General features: G+C 47.6%; 1 protein-coding gene across 3 annotated transcripts in view; it reads right to left on the reverse strand.

Annotated features, from left to right (window-relative positions):
• The window catches only part of GRIK3 (glutamate ionotropic receptor kainate type subunit 3), a 235,871-nt gene that overhangs the window by 64,732 nt on the left and 152,590 nt on the right, over positions 1–18,549 (reverse strand). For all 3 annotated transcript variants that reach the window (XM_056845961.1, XM_056845962.1, XM_056845960.1), the window contains exons 5-7: positions 13,116–13,169; positions 5,780–5,953; positions 4,508–4,651 (exon numbers count right to left, since the gene is read on the reverse strand). In XM_056845961.1, the coding sequence (XP_056701939.1) occupies positions 4,508–4,651; positions 5,780–5,953; positions 13,116–13,169 (372 nt within the window). The remainder of the gene's footprint in view (positions 1–4,507; positions 4,652–5,779; positions 5,954–13,115; positions 13,170–18,549) is intronic.

An 18,549-nucleotide genomic window follows, 5' to 3' on the forward strand; every position in this document is an offset into this window, starting at 1 on the left:
GATGGGAGACCACCAAGGAAGTCCAGGGTCACTACACAGAGGCAGACAATGGCAAACCACCTCTGCTTGTCTCTTGCCTTGAAAACCCTACGGGGTCACCGCAAGTCTGCTGCGACTTGGTGGTAATTTACACTCATACATACTTCTGTCTAGCACCCCTGGACTTCCTTGGTGGTCTCCCATCCAAGTGCTAGCCAAGGCCGGCCCTGCTTAGCTTCTGAGATCTGACGTGATCAAGCTAGCCTGGCCTATCCAGGTCAGGTAATTTTTTGCTTGCTTGTTTTTTGCTGTCAAGTCACAGCTGACTTATGGCAACCCCATGGGGCTTACAAAACAAGAGACATTCAGAAGACGTTTGTCATTGCCTACCTCTGCACAGCGACACTGGTATTCCTTGGTGGTCTCCCATCCAAGTACTAACCAGGGCTAACCCTGCTGAGCTTCTGAGATCTGATGAGATCGGGCTAGCCTGGGCCATCCAGGTCAGGGTGGGTCGGGTAACAGTGAAACAGCTCAATCTGAAACCTTGGAGATCCATGGCCACTCAGACTGACCAAGAAAGATCAAGGGTCTGACTCAACAGAAGGCAGCTTTATGACTCTGACCAAACACAAGGTTTTGGTTTCTTTTAGTGATTCAGGAAACTACAAAGCCTGTTTAACCAGAAGCTACAGTGAGTCAGAAAACGACAAATGACTGAGCACCAGCCAGCAATAGGTCTTCCATACTATCATTTGGTCTCCGAAAAACCATTATCTATGCCCAGCCAGACAACAAGGCCAGCCAAGCATCACGTTGCGAGCACAATGGATCTTCCCATGGCTTGGCTGCCCTCAATGTAAGGAAATGGGTGTCTTATTTTGAGGCCAAATGTTTGAACAGATTAACTCCCAGCCCTCTCTTGGTCTTCTATCTTTGTCTGCAGGATTCGAAGAAACACCTACATCAAGTGTCTTTTTCAGTGGTGAGGTCACCCCTCGACAAGCTGAACAGCACTCTGGCGTGCCTGTTGTTCTCATGGTAATTACTTCCTCTTGAGAGGGAAATCTGTAAGCAGATCAATCGAAATTAAGGACCTAGAGAGAAGGTGAAGTGGCACTGAAAGCCGAGGGCAGCTGACCTCCCCCACTCTCTCTCTCTCTCTCTCTCTCTCTCTCTCTCTCTCTCTCTCTCTCTCTCTCTCTCTCTCTGCAATGATTTGCTCTTCTCTAGAGTGTTTTGTCTTGAGCTTTGCTGGAAGGAGGCAACAGCCTTCTTTGAGGATGGGCTAGAACCACTCAACTTCCTCTGTAATGGAAGCTGCAGCCCGAGATGTTGGCTGATTGCTATCTCGGCAGAGGCTGATTGCTATCTCGGCCTCCTTCTATGAGCCCACCTCTCCACCAAGACCATCTTCAGAGGCTCTTCTTGAGGTACTGCCAAGGCAGGCCGTGATCTTCTTAAGACCTTCGCAGTACCAGATTTGTGGAGCATTGGACTTACCGACTCCTTCCCCTCTGGCGTTAGGATAGCATATGGAGACTTTTAAAAATTTTACTCTGCTTTGGTTTAGTTATTTTGGTTCTGATCAGTTTTGATTGCTATACTGCAAGTTAACTGTTGCCTGTACTATTCTGATTGCTCTGTAATTATTTACAGCTCTTCTAAATTTACTAGCTGTCATTTAAGTCCGTTTTTTTCCCCTCTGGTGATTTTATTGTGTATTGCATATTTGAACTGACTGTAAGTTACTTTGAATGATTTAGTTTGGAAAATTAGGGTGTACATACTTTAAACAAGTTAACGAACTGTGAAAAGGTGGGGGGATGGAACATGTCACCACCAAGTATGAACAGGCAATAATAATAAGAGTTTATGATGAAAGGGGACCGGGTGGCATTGGCTGAGTCTGCAACAGAGTGAGGGACATGTGTTTACTTTTGGGGTGGTTTTAGTTTGGAGTTCGTTCTTGTTTACCACCACCCGTCCAATATCTGGTCCTAAGGATATCGGGAGGGATGGAAAATCTAGGCGCAAAGATGAGCTTAACCATTTCAATTTTTGCAGGGTTGGGGTTCTAGCAGAAGCAAACACATGGATGGTGAAAATAGGCAAGTTCAACTGTTGCCCTTGTGCTTGCCTGCCCACGAGGGGCTTCTCCGCCTCTCAGATTTAGCCTCTATCAGCTTCAGGCAAGGAAAAGTGGTTGGGTTGCAAGCAGGGAGGTGGAAATTGCCCCAAACACAGAGGAAAATGACATTCCCATGTTACGGCCTGAGGGTGGCTCGGCCAAGACTGAGCCATCCACCTAGAAACGGAAAGTCTCTTGTCTGTTTTCCAGCACCAGTTTCAGCTGCTTGCTGACAGAGCAAATGCTCCTCAACAAGACTGAAAGAAAAGATGTTAAAAAGAAAATCTCACCAGGTGGGTGGTAGAAAACCGGTAGCTTCCCCGGGAAGCATGTGGAAGATGCTTTCTTCCATCCCTGCAAGGATCTCAGGTAGGCGGTCTGAGGAGAGGTCTTTCCCTGCCTGAGACTCTGGGAAGCTTCTGCCAGTCAAAGCAAGCATTACTGAGTTATAGAGATCCTAAATCGCAATACGCAGCTTCCTGTGTCTGTAAGTATCTACAACAGTAGCCCACCAATTTTAGCAACAAGAGTGGGCTTCAGTTAAGACTTCTGTGGTACCCTAGAACCCTTGTGGGAAGAAAAAGGAGTGCATGCATCTAGGGATGGGTGCTCAGTAGTCAGAAGAAAGCATTTTGTGTGGGTGCACCAGCTTACAAAGGAAAAGAGAACACCCCCCACCTTTCCTTTCCCTAGATTTAACAGCCACTGGCTATCCATCAACCACTTCACACTTTAAAAAGGGGAAATGAAATTTATTTTTTCCTTGACACTATAAAGAGAAAAGTTGCCACATCTCTCACGCAATTGACAGATCTATTTGACAACAGATAACGCAGTATCGGCTTCTCAGAAAGCGTCTTTAGCTGTTGTATCCAGGGAATGATATATTTATTTCATGCAGTATTATTTTGTGGACATGCTGAAACAATGTGGGCTAGGGAGTGTATTCGATCCGGTCAAAATGGGCATTTTCGTTCTTCTGCACTAGTTCATTTATATGGATCTGCAGTGACTTTTTAAAAATGGCTCCATTACCAGCAATGGCTAGAACTGAACACTGGCCCTGGTTCGGCACTAGCGATGAACCTCTGGCATGGTAAGTTTTCCTGGATGGTATCCAGCCTGGAATGTTCTCTTTTTAGTCCAGGATAATAATAATAATAATTGTGTGCTGTCAAGTTGCAACCGACTCATGGCAACCTCAGGACCACGGGGTTTTCAAGGCCAGAGCAGAGGTGGTTTGCCATCGTCTCCCTCTAAACAGCAGCTCCAGTCTTCCTTGGTTGTCTCCCATTCAAGTAGTAACCATGGCAAATTCTGCTTAGCTTCTGAGCTCTGACAGGATTCGGCTACTCAGGGCTATTCAGGCTGCCTAGTCCAGGATAAAGGTAAAATTAGTCCCCTGTGCAAGCACCGGGTCATTCCTGACCCATGGGGTGATGCCACATCCCGACATTTACTAGGCAGACTATGTTTATGGGGTGGTTTGCCATTGCCTTCCCCAGTCATCTACACTTTACCCCCAGCAAGCTGGGTCCTCATTTTACCGACCTCGGAAGGATGGAAGGCTGAGTCAACCTTGAGCCGGCTACCTGAAACTGACTCCCGTTGGGATCGAACTCAGGTCGTGAGCAGAGCTTTTGACTGCAGTACTGCAGCTTACCACTCTGCGCCACGGGGCTCAGTCCAGGATACCGCTGCAGAAAAGGCACCCGTTTGTATCCGGGAAGGAGGGGAACACCTGGGCACAGAAGGAAGACATGCTGCTGGCCCAGAGGCGCTCACTCCCACTTCCCCCCAGAGCCGAAAGTCAACCCCTGGCACCTTCCTGTCTTGGATGGCTGCAAAAAGCCAGTAGCCCCAAGTAACCCCCATCTCTAGTCTGCCAACCTCAAGGATGTGTTTTCTCCACCCAATCTAAACGTTAGGGCTGTCAGCAGATTAAGATGTAAGTGATTAATCACCTGCCTTTTCATCAATTAATTACTTAACTTAATTACATTTACATACAATTGCTAAAGCCGAACTTTGTTATAGGTGCCTTTCTGAGCCGCTGAGGGCAGCGTCCAAGAACTTGCAGTTTAGCAAATGAAAGCCACCGCAATCGTTAGAATTAAAAGCAATCTTTAACGCTCCTTCTTCTAATCAATTTTTTTTTTAAATGAATGAGCACCCTTTATCTCAGCCTCCCTGATTGAAATCCTCTCTTGCTGGTTTCAACTGGCTCCCACTAAAGCTTTCACTGATCTACCAATTCAGCAGATTACAGCTGGTTGCCTCACTCAATATTTCAGCCAAACCTGGCAGCAAAACCCAAAGTGCCTCTCCGGGGCCAGCATTGTCCCTGCCCGCCAAAGTGCGAGAACAGTGGCTCTTTGCCAATGGCGCTCTTCTTACCTCCTTGATAAAATTCATGAAGCGGCCGCCAAACCGCCAGGCTTTATGCCGATGGCACTGGAGGGAGTTGACCGTCATCTGGGGGGCCCGCTGGTAGCACACAGAGACAATGTGGACCGCGTCGTACAACAGGGCAGCATCTGTCTAAAATGAAGGGGAGCAGGATTTGTATTGATAAGTGTTTTGGAGGCAAGGGAACAATCACACTTCCAGTCCCCCCCTCCCCAGGAAATTTGTGGTGGGAAGGATGTTCTCCGGTTCCTGCCTTAGAATCATAGAGTTGGAAGGGACCACCAGGGTCATCTAGTCCAACCCCCAGCACAATGCAGGAAATTCACAACTACCTCCCTCTCCACACCCCCAGTGACCCCTACTTCATGCCCAGAAGATGGCCAAGATGCCCTCCCTCTCATCATCTGCCTAAGGTCATAGAATCAGCATTGCTGACATCTAGCCTCTGCTTAAAAACCTCCCGGGAAGGAGCGCTTACCACCTCCCGAGGAAGCCTGTTCTACTGAGGAACCGTTCTAACTGTTAGAAAATTCTTCCTAATATCTAGATGGAAACTCTTTTGAAGCCCTCTGTGAGAACACCTCCCTCCTTCCAACCAAGAGGCATGGCTGACTTCAGCCCAGGCTGTGCACGCATGCACGGGTACATGTGACTTCGGCACTCGCTGTCACAATCATGCATCGGGAATGTCCCAGGGCAAACTAACTGGAAGAGGGGGGTTGCAGTGGGTGGGAGAAAAATTAAGCCCACCCCTCTGTGACTTGTCTCTAGAAGGGGCTGTCAGAGTTTTCCTAGGCCTTTTATTCATGGCTGTTTCCCTCACCATCACCCCTCCAACGACTTTGGGTCTTTGTTGTGATTATGCATGCCATTTCGGACCATCAGAGGTTGCCTCGCTCTCCCCCTGCATTTTCCCGCATTTTGCCTGTGTTTTCAGAGACCTGTTTTATCTCAAATTTGAAACCCGGGCAAAACCCGGGGAAACACAGGGGGAGAGCAAGGTGACCTCTGACGGTCGGAAACGGCATGCATAATCACAACAAAGATCCGGTAGGAGAGGTGACCGTGAGGGAAACAGCCATGCATAAAAGGCCCTACATGCATTCATTTGTAATGAACCATTTTGCCCAGTGCCTCGCTGCTGAATGTGTGAACCGGCTTCAGGGAAAATGCTGGGCTCTCTGTCATCTCACCCAGGAACAGACTGACCCCAACCCCAATCAGATGCTTCCTCTCTGCCCAAACAAAAGGCCCTCGTACCATCATCACGCCAGCAATCAACCCTGGCTCTGGCCTGGGGGCCACCTGCAATCTTTCCGTGGACCACTTCTCAGTGATGGCAGACACGTGAGGGTTCTCCACGTTCAAGATCCGGAAGCCGGTCAGATTCACCCCGGAGTAGCGATATTGCTCCAGATCTAACGCATAAAGGTCCTTTGGAGAAAGAGAGAAACTTCTGTCATCCAACAGTATTACCTTGTTTATTGTCTGTCTTGTACTGTTTTTAGTGAATTGCTTTTCCCTTTTGCAATCTCAGTTTACTGTTTTGTTTGCCATATCCATTATACGGTCGTCCCTTGCATTGTTCTCTAATTTTGTGATCCAGCAGAAGAAGAAGAAGAGCTGGTTTTTATATGCCAATTTTCTCTACCACTTAAGGAAGAATCAAACCGGCTTACAATCACCTTCCCTTCCCCACAACAGACACCCTGTGAGGTAGGTGGGGCTGAGAGAGTGTGACTAGCCCAAGGTCACCCAGCTGGCTTCATGTACAGGAGTGGGGAAACATCCAGTTCATCAGATTAGTGTCCGCCGCTTATGTGGAGGAGTAGGGAATCGAACCTGGTTCTCCAGATCAGAGTCCACTGCTCCAAACCACCATTCTTGACCACTACATCATGCTGGCTTAGGGCATTGTTTGCATTATTATACTGATTACATTGTTTTTAGTTGTATAATTCACCTAGAGTTTCAGCAAGAAGGGTGGGCTATAAATGAAATTACTTGGTCTCTCCCTCCTCTGGACTTCATGGTGTTTTTTGCTACACAGGAGGAGCAGCCTGCCGGGATTGGGGTCTTGTGCCACAGCCCAGGGTGAGTAAAAAGCCCTGAGAGATGGGTCACCAGCCTTCTCTAAACTCCTTCTGCCTTCCCTTCTAATTTCCACAAACATTTGCATGCACACGCTCCAAAAAATCTAGTCTCAGATTGTGCTCTGTGGCAATTCCAGCTGAGAGGCACTGCCTTGTCATCCATTAGGATAATTAATTATAATTATTATAATTCCAAACCAGAAGCATACGTTTTAAATATCTGAGAGAAGGGGAAAAAATAGGCATTTGAAAAGTGAGACATAAAACCTCGGTCCTCTTGCCGCTTCCAAACAGTGCCAGCACTTTCAATATCTTGTGACTTTCTGAGAAACTAAAATTTTAAAAAGCAAAAAACAAAACATAGGAAAAAGAGAAAGTCATGAAGAAATGGGGTGTCCTTGTGCCATAGCTGGAAAAAACAGAACAGGGTGCCGGCAACGGCAACACTCCAAGAACATCAAATCACCCACTAAGAAAAGCAGCTTTGATCTCTCTTGGTGGGACTGCCATGCGCCATGTGACTAAGTCTGGCTCCTGCAAGCCAACTTTCACCTGCACGTTAAGACCAGCCCAATGCATGCATGAAAACTTTTGCGTGTGTACATCTCGAAGAAAAGAAGGGGGCCCACCAAGACAAAATGAAGGAAACAAATGGTGCAGAGGGAAATGTAATAATTATTATAACCCCAACGCATTTCGCTTGCAGCTCCATCAGGAGGAATCTAATGAATGAAGAATTATACATAGGACAATTCACAGAGCATGTACAGAGTGCAATATCTAATTACATCTTAATATTGAGAACATTAAACAAACAACGATGTATGCTATGCATTGTAAATTTACATGCATTGAGGAAAACGTTACATTGGGAAGACCTCTAAAATTATCTGAACATAAGAGTAACGTAACGCACAAATGAGTTGGTGCTGCTTTAGTGGAACATTTCTTAGATTATAAGCATAAACCCACAGATTTCTTATTTTGGGTCAAATATAAATCAGATAGACAGGATGACAGAATTCTGTTGAGGAAAGAAGCTGAGTGGATTCTGAGGTTAAAACTTTGCACCTTAGGGGCTAAACGAGAACATTTCTTGGTAGGCGCTTTTGTAGATAAGAGCGGGTAAAAAGGTAAAGGTCCCCTGTGCAAGCACCAGGTCATTCCTGACCCATGGGGTGACGTCACATCCCGACGTTTTCTAGGCAGACTTTGTTTATGGGGTGGTTTGCCAGTGCCTTCCCCAGTCATCTTCCCTTTACCCCCAGCAAGCTGGGTACTCATTTGACCGACCTCGGAAGGATGGAAGGCTGAGTCAACCTTGAGCCGGCTACCTGAAACCAACCTCTGGTGGGATCGAACTCAGGTCATGAGCAGAGCTTGGGACTGCAGTACTGCAGCTTAACACTCTGCGCCACGGGGCTTACTTTTGCCTTAATTCATTGCATTCTTGGGGGATGTTACTAAAAAGAATATGAAAGGTCGGTATTAATTAATGTTAATTTAAAAAGTGATTTCTTTGTAAATTTCCAATGCACAGTACACATTGGTGTTTATTTAATTTTCTCATTATTAAGCTGTCATTAGATATCGCATTCTGTACATGCTCTGTGAATTGTCCTAGGTATAATTTTTCTATATATTTTTTAAAAAAAACGTTTTAATCATGTATCACATATGTTTATATTATTACTTTGTGTTATTTTCTCATTCATTAGATTCTCCCTGACGAAGCTGCACACAAAACACGTTGAGGTTATAATAATTATTAAAGAATTTGTTTCCCTCTGCACCATTTGTTTCCTTGCCGTCGCATGCACATCTTGAACAAATGGCAAAGATCAGACATTATATAGATGAGGCCGTCAGGTACTGGGGGTGGGGGAAGCTATCTACTCCATTGTGCCGTGGCTGGATTCAGAACAGGATAAAGTAGCCAACTCTGAGTTGGGAAACTCCTGGAGATTTGGAGGAGGGAGGGGTGTAGCCTAGGGAGGCTGGGGTTGGGGGGTGACCTCAGCAGGGTATAATGCTAAAGAGTTCAGCCTCCAAAGCTGCTGTTTCCTCCAGAGGAACTGATCTCTGTAGTCTGAATATCAGTTATAATTCAAAGGGAATTCCAGGCTCCACCTGGAGGTTGGCAACCTTATACTGGGATCTTCCAAGTTTTAAGGCCAGATCTTTCCCACTTGGCCAGAACTGGGAAGCTCTTGGGACTAATGAGCTGCACAGTCCTCTCTCTTTCCAGCTCCGCCCCTGAGCCTGGATTGGCCTGACCACCATAACCGATTCCATCTCTGATTCTTGATTAGTTAATGGCATCCGGGTCCCTTTATAAATTGTCCTGGGTCTTTTATGCATGGAAGTTTTACTCATGGGAGTTTTACTCTCTTGAACCATACTTTTCTGTTCTGAATCCTAAAAACACTATGCATGTTGTTGTTTGCCCTGGAAAAAGTCCTGGGGTTTCCGGAGTACTTCAGAATCACCAGCAAAAATCTGGAAGCGTCTGAGTCCCCGCCCCTTGAAAACGCTGCTTTGTAATTGGCTGTAGTGCTTACTGTGGGAAAAGCATCACCCTCCAGCTCCCCTCTCCCACGCTTTGGCTCGTGCATGGGAATGGGGATGATTTGACCCGGGCTGATCTCAGGGGAGATCGAAGAATCGCGTTACAACAGGATCGGGAAGACCTGGATATTGTGCAGGCTGGGCGCGAGGTCATCTCTAAGGGATGGAAAAATCATGCGTAACCCAACGAAAAACTGAGTGGGACCGGGGGCAAACATGAGTGAAAGTACCCATGCCTAAAAGACCCTGGCCCCTGACTCAAGAGGGGAGGTTGCTTGTGATCTGCAAGTCTATCTTTAGCTCTCTTCCAGTTAAAGACACTAGCGCAAGCCACCATGATAAGGAAGACGCCGTTAAAACTGCAAAAAAAAAAAAACTTTCCTTTCTTATTATTGTATTATTAGCCACGAGTGCAGATTTCTGGAAGACCTAGAATCTGGCTTGTGTGAATTTGCAGGCTGCTATCAAAGAGGAGCAAAGATGCGCCCCTCGCCTTTCTGACCTACCTCCAACGGCTGCAAATGAATGAGCGTGCCCTTTATGCAATTAATTGAGGGGGGGGAAGGGAAGCGCTCAGGCAGACTGCTGGCAGGCGGCCCAGTGCTGCCACTTGGCAGTCAGCGCAAGAGAGCGGAGGGGACATTTGCAAGCCCTGCTCCAGTGCACTTCCTTAATGCATCTCTTGGCTCGGCAGAGTCGTGCCAGAATATTAACTCCCCGCCACAGGGAGGGCCGCAATTCGAGCCTCACCGAAAGTGAGTCTGAATGGGTCTCGGAAATGAAGCAAGCCAGGGGCGACTGACAGCTGCTCCATGCAGCAGAACAGAGGAATAGCTGACCCCAGGGCGGGGAAGGAACTCGGCAACATCATTCCTAGCATGGGGCACGGAAGAAGAGTGTGCTGCGAGGGAAAATCTCTAAAGAGAAGCAGTCCGTTTCCAACCTTTACGTGACTGGCAACCTGGCTGGCTGAAGGGGCGGGGCTGCGGCTCAGTGGGAGAGCCTCTGCTTGGCATGCAGAAGGACCCAGGTTCAATCCCCAGCATCTCCAGCTAAAGGGACTAGGCAAGTAGGGGATGTGAAAGACCCTCTCTGCCTGAGACCCTGGAGAGCAGCTGCCGGTCTGAGTAGACAATACTGACTTTGATGGACCAAGGGTCTGATTCAGTGTAAGGCAGCTTTCATGTGTTCATGTGTTCCTGGATTTATTAAAATTTCTGGCTCCGTAGGTCTCGACAACCCTTCATGAGCACTAGAACTGGAGTTTCCTAGATTTATTAAACTTACTGGTTCTAACGGAATACATTTTAAATTTTGGGACAATATATTACCAGTTGTAGAGACCTTCTCATTTACCCTAGCAGAGGCTGCTAAGGGTAATTCCTTATTCAGGGAATTACCCTTCCTAATATTTTCTAATGAGGTCTGTTGGAGGCGATTAATTTAGACATCTTGTTCCATTTGGAGAAGAGCACCAAAGGATGATAACAGGCGAGCCTACCGAGATCAGTCACTTGGGCGGGCGGACGCTGTGCCCGTCTGCTAATGATGCGCGCGCACAGACAGCAGCTCACTTTAAATCACTGACTGGGTGCGCAATGCCACACAAATAAGGTCACGACTGCCGGCGTCCCATTTTAAACGGCCCTTCGTTTAGGAATGGGGGGGGGAGACAACGACTGGGTCATTCTTCCACACAGCCAAGCCAAAGAGGCACCTGCTGCCAAACCAGATCCCACCCCTGCGAAGATTTGCACAGCCGCGCCGGCGTCCTTCCAGTTCCCTCCATTTTCAAAGCGGCGCGCAGCCGGGCTAGAATGGCCTCTTGCAAGCTTCAACCTTGCCGTTTGGTAAAAATGTTGCCCCCTCCTCGCTGAGCGCCACTCTGCAGCGTTTGATGTCCGCTGGGGACCTTTTAGCTCAACACAACAGACTAATTCAATCGCACCTCCTGAGCCTCGTACGGCAGAAACGGCAGCGCTGGGGGAAAAAAAAGAAGCCGTTGCCTGGAGGTACAACAGTTTAAAATATCTTTCCCAAGATGCAGCTGTTATTTCAGGAAAGTGGCACTAATTGCTTATCTATTAATGGATTATAATTCTTTCTTGCTCCCTCCTCCCCCAGCCCTTCTTCATCGTCACCTTCGGGCTTTTGCTTACTCACAGAAAAGGTTTGCCGCATCTCAGCTGGGCCTGATTAATAGGAAGTTATCAGGCAGTCGCATAAAGCTGCTACAGACAGATAACAACGGCGGCAGTAATTAAAATGTCTCTATTTTTGGGAGGGAAGAGAATTTAAACAAAAGATTTGGCGTGGTTGTTTCCGTTGAGTGTGTGTTTCCCTCTGGGGAATGTGATCTGGCAGATAAGAGAGTTGCATTCCCCACCTCCTCTGCCACGCTCTCCCTGTGGGTCTTGAAGGAGATCACATAGGGTTGCCCAATGGGAGATCATGGGGGCAGGGAAATTACCTGTCTATGACATCACTTCCGGCGCAAGCCATAAGTGACCACATTGCGCTAAAGGGATGCTGTGGGATTCACCCAGAATTCTGTGGTTCAAACAGAGTCTGAGGCGAAAGCTAGAGCATTGCCTGAAGCGGTTGCGTCCTGCGATGCTCTAGACCAGAAGTGACATCATGGTGTCAGCATGACACCAACCACCCCACCTCATTTCCCCTAGCATTTCCTCCTGCTGCCCAGATGAGCAGTGGTAGGAACCATGGATGGAGAGCAGGAGGTCTCCCTAGGGTCACCAGTCCTCAGCCTAGCACTTCCTTTGTAAAAAGTTGAAAGTAGGCTTGCCATTTGAAAAAGAAGAAGAGTTGGTTTTTAAGACCCTGCTTTTCTCTACCTTGAGGAGTCTCAAAGTGGCTTACAATCACACTCCTTTCCTCTCCCCACAACAGGCACCTTATGAGGCAGGTGGGGCTAAGACAGGTTTGCCAACCTCCAGGTACTAGCTGCAGATCTCCTGCTATTACTACTGATCTCCAGCTGATAGAGATCAGTTCACCTGAAGAAAATGGCCACTTTGGCAATTGGACTCTATGGCATTGAAGTCCCTCCCCTCCCCAAACCCAGCCCTCCTCAGGCTCTGCCCCAAAAACCTCCCACCGGTGGCAAAGAGGGACCTGGCAACCCTAGGCTGAGAGAGTTCTGAGAGAACTGTGACTGCCACAAGGTATTCCTGAAGGCTTCCTGTGGAGGAGCGGGGACTCAAACCCAGCTCCCTAGAGTTCATCGCTCTTAATCACTACACCACGCCACTCTTGACCACTACACCCTCACCCTTGGTCCCAGTACCCTGCCCTTCATAAATTAAGAAGTGGGAGATAAAAATGGCTGGAAAATGGCCTCCATAATGCCACTCTAGGTATTTATCATAAAGGGGAAATTCCTAGAGCATCACTTTGAAGTGATGTCACATCTTCCCCAAACTCCACCCTCACCATGCACCACCCTCAAAATCTCCTGGCATTTACTAAGGCAATATTAGCAACCGTAACCGAGGGCTACTTCACCGGGTTGTTGTGAGGCCCAGACATAACACAGGCCAAAGTAAGTGGAGGAAAGGCATATATATGCCTAGTAGTCTCATAAAGCCATTGCTTCAAACCTTTCGGGAGATTTGCATCCTGTTGTTACATCAACAGCTGGTGAAATACATTTCAGCAGGTGTTGGAGACCTGAGTTCAAGTCTCTGCTCCTCTCATGATGCCAGGTACCCAACAGCCAACAAGTTGCCAGGCTGGGAAACATTTCCATCCATCCAAGCAGTTTTTACTGTGGTGGACACGTGTGTCCCAGCAGGGATGTTGACTAAGCTGGCCTGTCAATTGTCCTTCCTGACCTAGGCCAGGGGGATCAGCCAGCCCCTGAGAAGGAGCAAACCCTGAGTGTGGAAAGTTGAGGCATGCAAAGCAAGATACTTTACCAGTGTGGTGAAGATGAAGTGGTAGTATTCGGTCATCATCCCCATTGCCATGGCCTGCAGGAGAGCGAAAGGCAGCATAAGAAAAAGCAGTGAGAAGGAAGGAGTCTCTGCAGGGTCATGCAGGAAACAGGTTGCCCAGGGAAGTACCAGCGGGCCAACTAAGCAGGTCTACAAAGTCCTCTGCTGGCCCTGAGCCTCCAAAAGGCACATTGTTTCCCCCACAATGACCCCCTCCCCCCACCGATGCAATCTCATGAGTTATGAAAGGAAGTGCTATTTTTATTTCCCAAACTACATCTGTGGAGAAATACCTTCTACAATACAGATCATGTGATGACTTCACCCTGTCTATGTACTGGAACCCAAAGAGGAAAAGTACAGGGGATGAGTCATCACTCCCAGTACTGAACACTCCAGTGCTTAGAGTTACAAATGGCTCAGCTGGAACTAGACAGAAGAGTTTACTATCTAACACAGGGGTGTCAAACATACGGCCCGGGTGCTGGATCTGGCCCCATGAGAGTTCTTATCCGGGCCCATGAGCCAGCCGAGGCACCCTCCCCACCGCCGCCCTCGATCTGGGCTGGCAAGGCATGGCCCGGCCTAACCTGCCCCGTGGCACAGAGTGGTAAGCTGCAGTACTGCAGTCCAAGCTCTGTTCATGACCTGAATTCGATCCCGACAGAAGTCGGTTTCAGGTAGCCGGCTGAAGGTTGACTCAGCCTTCCATCCTTCCGAGGTCGGTAAAATGATTACCCAGCTTGCTCTGGGTAAAGTGTAGAAGACTGGGGAAGGCAATGGCAAACCACCCCATAAACATAGTCTGCCTAGTAAACATCATGATGTGACGTCACCCCATGGGTCAGTAACCTTTACCTTTTAAAGGGACTGGACAGTTTTTCTCCAAGCCAGTTGGCCACTTTACCCATATTGTGGCCATGGGCTTGTAGTCTTGGTCTCCCTGTAGCCCCAATGAACTGCACCCTTTCCTCCCTGCTCCCATGCCTGAGCCTGGCTAAGCACACTCTGGAAGCAGCTGGTCTCCTAAAAGAGGTGTTGTGCAGCCCAGCTGGTAAAATCCTCACCCAGACTGCTTTTCTCATTTGAAATGACTGCAAGAGAAACAAAGCCAAATGCAGGCAAAAATCCCAAGCCTTGCAGAAAGCATGATGGGAGGGGTGGGCGGAGAGAAGTTTTTATTGAGTTAAATCTGAATCGGTTTTGTGTGTGGGCCCTTAATATCCACCCACACCGGCAGCTAATTAAGAAATAAACGACTACATACCCCATATTTGTTAGAGGGAGGATTAGTCTCAGTATTTGCAAATGCTAATTAGAGATACTTCTAAGGTCAAAGTATACTGCAGAGGTAACTGCGTGGTGGGGAGTGGGGGGGTTGAGACCAAGAGCTGTTCCACATAATCGCTGATGCCATCAAATCAATTAGTACAAATTGAAAGTACCTGGCAGGTTGCAAAAAAAAAAAAAATATTACCAAAATAACTCGAGGAAGATTGCTGAGGCTGGCGCCCACAAAAAGATTTAATGTTTCCAAGAAGGTGAAAGGAAGATCTTAATGGGTAGATTGGACTCACAAGCCATGTAAGCGCTGGCAAGAGAAGAGGGCTGCAGATATTCCCCCAAACAAAACTCACATCTTTACACTGCTGGTATATTTAGCAGTGGGTAGTCAACACACACACACACACACACACACACACCCTTTTACAGTAAAATTGTATCCTGCAGCCTGCCTGGTTTTAGTTTTGAATAAGAGCTGTCCAACCACAGCTGCTGGTAGAAGGAGACTGGGATAACTACCTCTGCCCCCCCCCCCCGTTGCAAATCGAGGTGCTTCCTTTCTCAGGTCCTGCACATGCCCCAACTCTGCCACATGTTGCTCGCCAGAATTCTTGGTATTTTCTTTAAAGTTTTTTATTTTTAAAAAAGAGGAAATAGCTTGTCAGCTTGTAAGGCAACACTGAATCTCAGTGTGTCCTTGTGACCAGGTACATGCGTATGCAAGGATGCTTGCATGTGCCCCCCCCCCCAGCTTGGTTCATACATGGATAGGTCCTTGTGTGGGGCAATGGCAGGGCTGCCAATATTACCCCTTTTCCAGGCCCTAGAAACCCTCTGGGCAACCTGGTATCCAACTGTGGCTTCAGGACTGAGTTTGGTGTGATAATGGTGAGGCTAAAGAACTCCCATGCAGAACCATACATAGAAACATAGAACCAGAGAGTTGGAAGGGGCCATACAGGCCATCTAGTCCAACCCACTGCTCAATGCAGGATCAGCCTAGACTAGAGCATCCCTGACAAGTGTTCATCCAGCCACTGCTTGAAGACTGCTAGAGAGGGAGTTCACCACCTCCCTAGGCAGCTGATTCTACTGCTGAGCTACTCTTACGGTAAAAAAGAAAATTCTCCTAATGTCCAGTCGGTACCTTTCCGCCCGTAATTTATTATCATTATTGCAAGTCCAACTCTGCTGCCAACAGGAACTGCTCCCCGCCCTCCTCTAAGTGCTATCCTCAAAACTTAAAGTGAGCAATCAGGTCCCCCCTTCAACCTCCTCTTTTCCAGACTAAACACCCCTAAGTCCCTCACACACAGCTATGTATGCTGTGAAGTTGGGTTTTCTTCTTCTTCTCTTTACTCCTACCTGCTGTGGGCGGTGGAATATTTCTTTATGTGGACATCCTCGGGACTTTCGTTTTGTGCTTTTGGGACTCTTCCGTTTTGTGAGTGTTTGGATGTTTCATGTACTGTATTCACATAGTGTAGCTTAGAGTTAAATAGAGTAGCATTGTGTATATGCTTGTTCGATATTTTGGTGAAAGAAGTAAATGTATATTCAATTATTATAGAAGCCTCCGTGCTGTCACTTTAAAACTAACTGAGTTTACTTCAGCATAGGTCTTTTGTTGGTTATTAGCTTTTGCACAGGGGTTAGCCTGGTTTAAACAAGATGCCAGGAAAGCGCGAAGTCCTGCAGGTGAGTTCTTTTTGCCTTACCAGCATCGCGTTGAAATCCAGGCCTACGAGAGGTGGCAGACAGCTGAGACCCGGGGGACAGAAAGAGCAGCCTGTTTGTGGAGAATCACAAATGGGGATGGCTGTGCAGGCAGGGCAGCAGAGGGCCCCAAGGGGACCGGGGAGAGGGCCCCGCAGGACAGGGCAGCCATGAAGATGGTCATGCCAATAGAAGGAACACCCCGTTACACCTCGCTTCACAGCTGTATTATGTTATATTTATATGATGGGTTATTTATATGCTACTATTTTGCACTTTGGGAATCACGACCATCACACATAGCCATATCATTCAGGATGAAGAAGAAGAGTTGTTTTTTATATGCCGACTTTGTCCACCACTTAAGGAAGAATCAAACCAGCTTACAATCACCTTCCCTTCCCCTCCCCACAACAGACACCCTGTGAGGTAGGTGGGGCTGAGAGAGCTGTGACTAGCCCAAGGACACCCAGCTGGCTTCATGTGGAGGAGTAGGGAAACAAATCCAGTTCACCAGATTAGCGTCTGCCACTCATGCGTAGGATAGGGGAATCAAACCCGGATCTCCAGATCAGAGCCCTTCGCTCCAAACCACCACTCGTAACCACTACACCACGCTGGCTTGTTTGTTTATACAGCCCTTTGTTACTCTGGAATTCTGGAATTCACAACAATTGCTATGGATGATACGTTCTTAACTGGTGTGGATGGTATAAGCTTACAGTCGAAAGCTTGTTAAACTGGCAAGTTAATCACTTTACATGTTCTTCTTCATTACATTGTGCACTGTAATTACGAATAAAAGGAACACAACACACAGCATAAGGGCTGAGGGTGGCAGGAAAAGGAGGGCATGGCTGGGCAAAGGGAGTGGCCGTGTGTGGGGGGGATCAGAGAGGCCAGAGGCCGCAGAGAAGCTGCAGGGATTGGAGCTGGAGCAGTCAAATCGCAGGCTCCAGCTCTCTAGTCCAAAGGCAGAAGTATCCAGGTTGCCACTCAGATGGAAGATGACGCAGAGCCTTGCTCTGGCAAAGCTCCCCCACACACACACCCCGCTGTCCTGCCCTGAGCTCTTGTCACAGAAAGCAGGTGTTCGAGGATGCTCGAACTTGCAGTATGGCAGCCAGCTTAACCCCCCCTCCCCTCGCCTCTTGCCAGAGGGACTCCTGGCTTTGTGCTGCTTCTGCTGAAATTACTAGGGCAGAGTTTCGCTTAGAGGAACAACGGAGCAGTTTGCAAAGAAGCATAGAGGCGGAGGGAGGAAAACCACAGGGACCGGTGAGGGGAGCAGCCAGAGACTCCGCCATGGGTCTGTTTTCCCTTCCAGTCTTTTCCTGATCTGTATGTCACTGAAGAATTTATTAGGGAAAATAAGTTAATTACTCATGGCATCTAATTTCTGGGGTAAGTAGAACATCATAACTTGATTGGATAAGCAACTGGATAACTAATCAGAACCTGAGCCACAAATGCCCCCTAGACCTCTTATAACTCACCTGAAGTTTTAAAAAATGACAATAATATGTGAAAAGCTTCAGCTGTTATTATGGCACCTGGCTGCCCGGCTTAAACTCTAAGAGGAGAAAATAGAAGACTCCGCAGATTAATGATTCGAAAAGGATGTTTTCCAATCAGCAGCATTATACTCCTGTTTCCAAGGTGTCATTTACACCAACCACTTGGCTTGTGGAGAAATTTGATATTATACAGTACAAATAGCAGTGGGTTATATTTGCTTGCTGCTCTGTTCTCTCTGTTGTTGCATCTTCTAGGTTCAGGGGCAAGTGTTTTGCTTCATACCGGCATGCAGATAGGTAATAGTGCACTGTGGTGAATGGAGGAAAATGCCTCTTGGGATGGGAGCTGATTTGCATTTAAGAAGAAACTGTGGAAATCTGGCTGCACCTGGAGTATTGTGTGCAGTTCCTGAGGCCTCACTTCAGAAAGGATATGGGCAGAATGGAGCGGGTGCATAGGAGAGCGACGAGGATGATCAGGGGCCTGGAGACCAAGCCCTACGAAGAAAGGCTGAGGGAGTTGGGAATGTTTAATCTGGAGAAGAGGAGGTTAAGGGGGGGGACATGATTGCTCTCTTTAAGTATTTGAAGGGCTGTCACTTAGAGGAGGGCAGGGAGCTGTTCCTGTTGGCAGGAAAGGACAGGACTCCCAATAATGGGTTTAAATTGCAGGTGGAAAGGTACTGGCTGGACATAAGGGGAATTTTTTTTTACAGTACGGCCCACTTTTCACAGAAGATTTTGATGCTCTCTTGCCGTGGAGCAAAAAAAAAAGCGATTTAAATTTATTTTTCATGGGAGCGATTTAAATTCATGTTTTTATATCCCCGACAATCCAGAAGTAGTTTTGGTTTTTCATGGGAACAAAGCAAGCAGTATTCTACAACGGTTTGGTCTGT

The sequence above is a fragment of the Euleptes europaea genome, chromosome 3, assembly GCF_029931775.1.
Source record: "Euleptes europaea isolate rEulEur1 chromosome 3, rEulEur1.hap1, whole genome shotgun sequence".
Lineage (NCBI taxonomy): Eukaryota > Metazoa > Chordata > Lepidosauria > Squamata > Sphaerodactylidae > Euleptes > Euleptes europaea.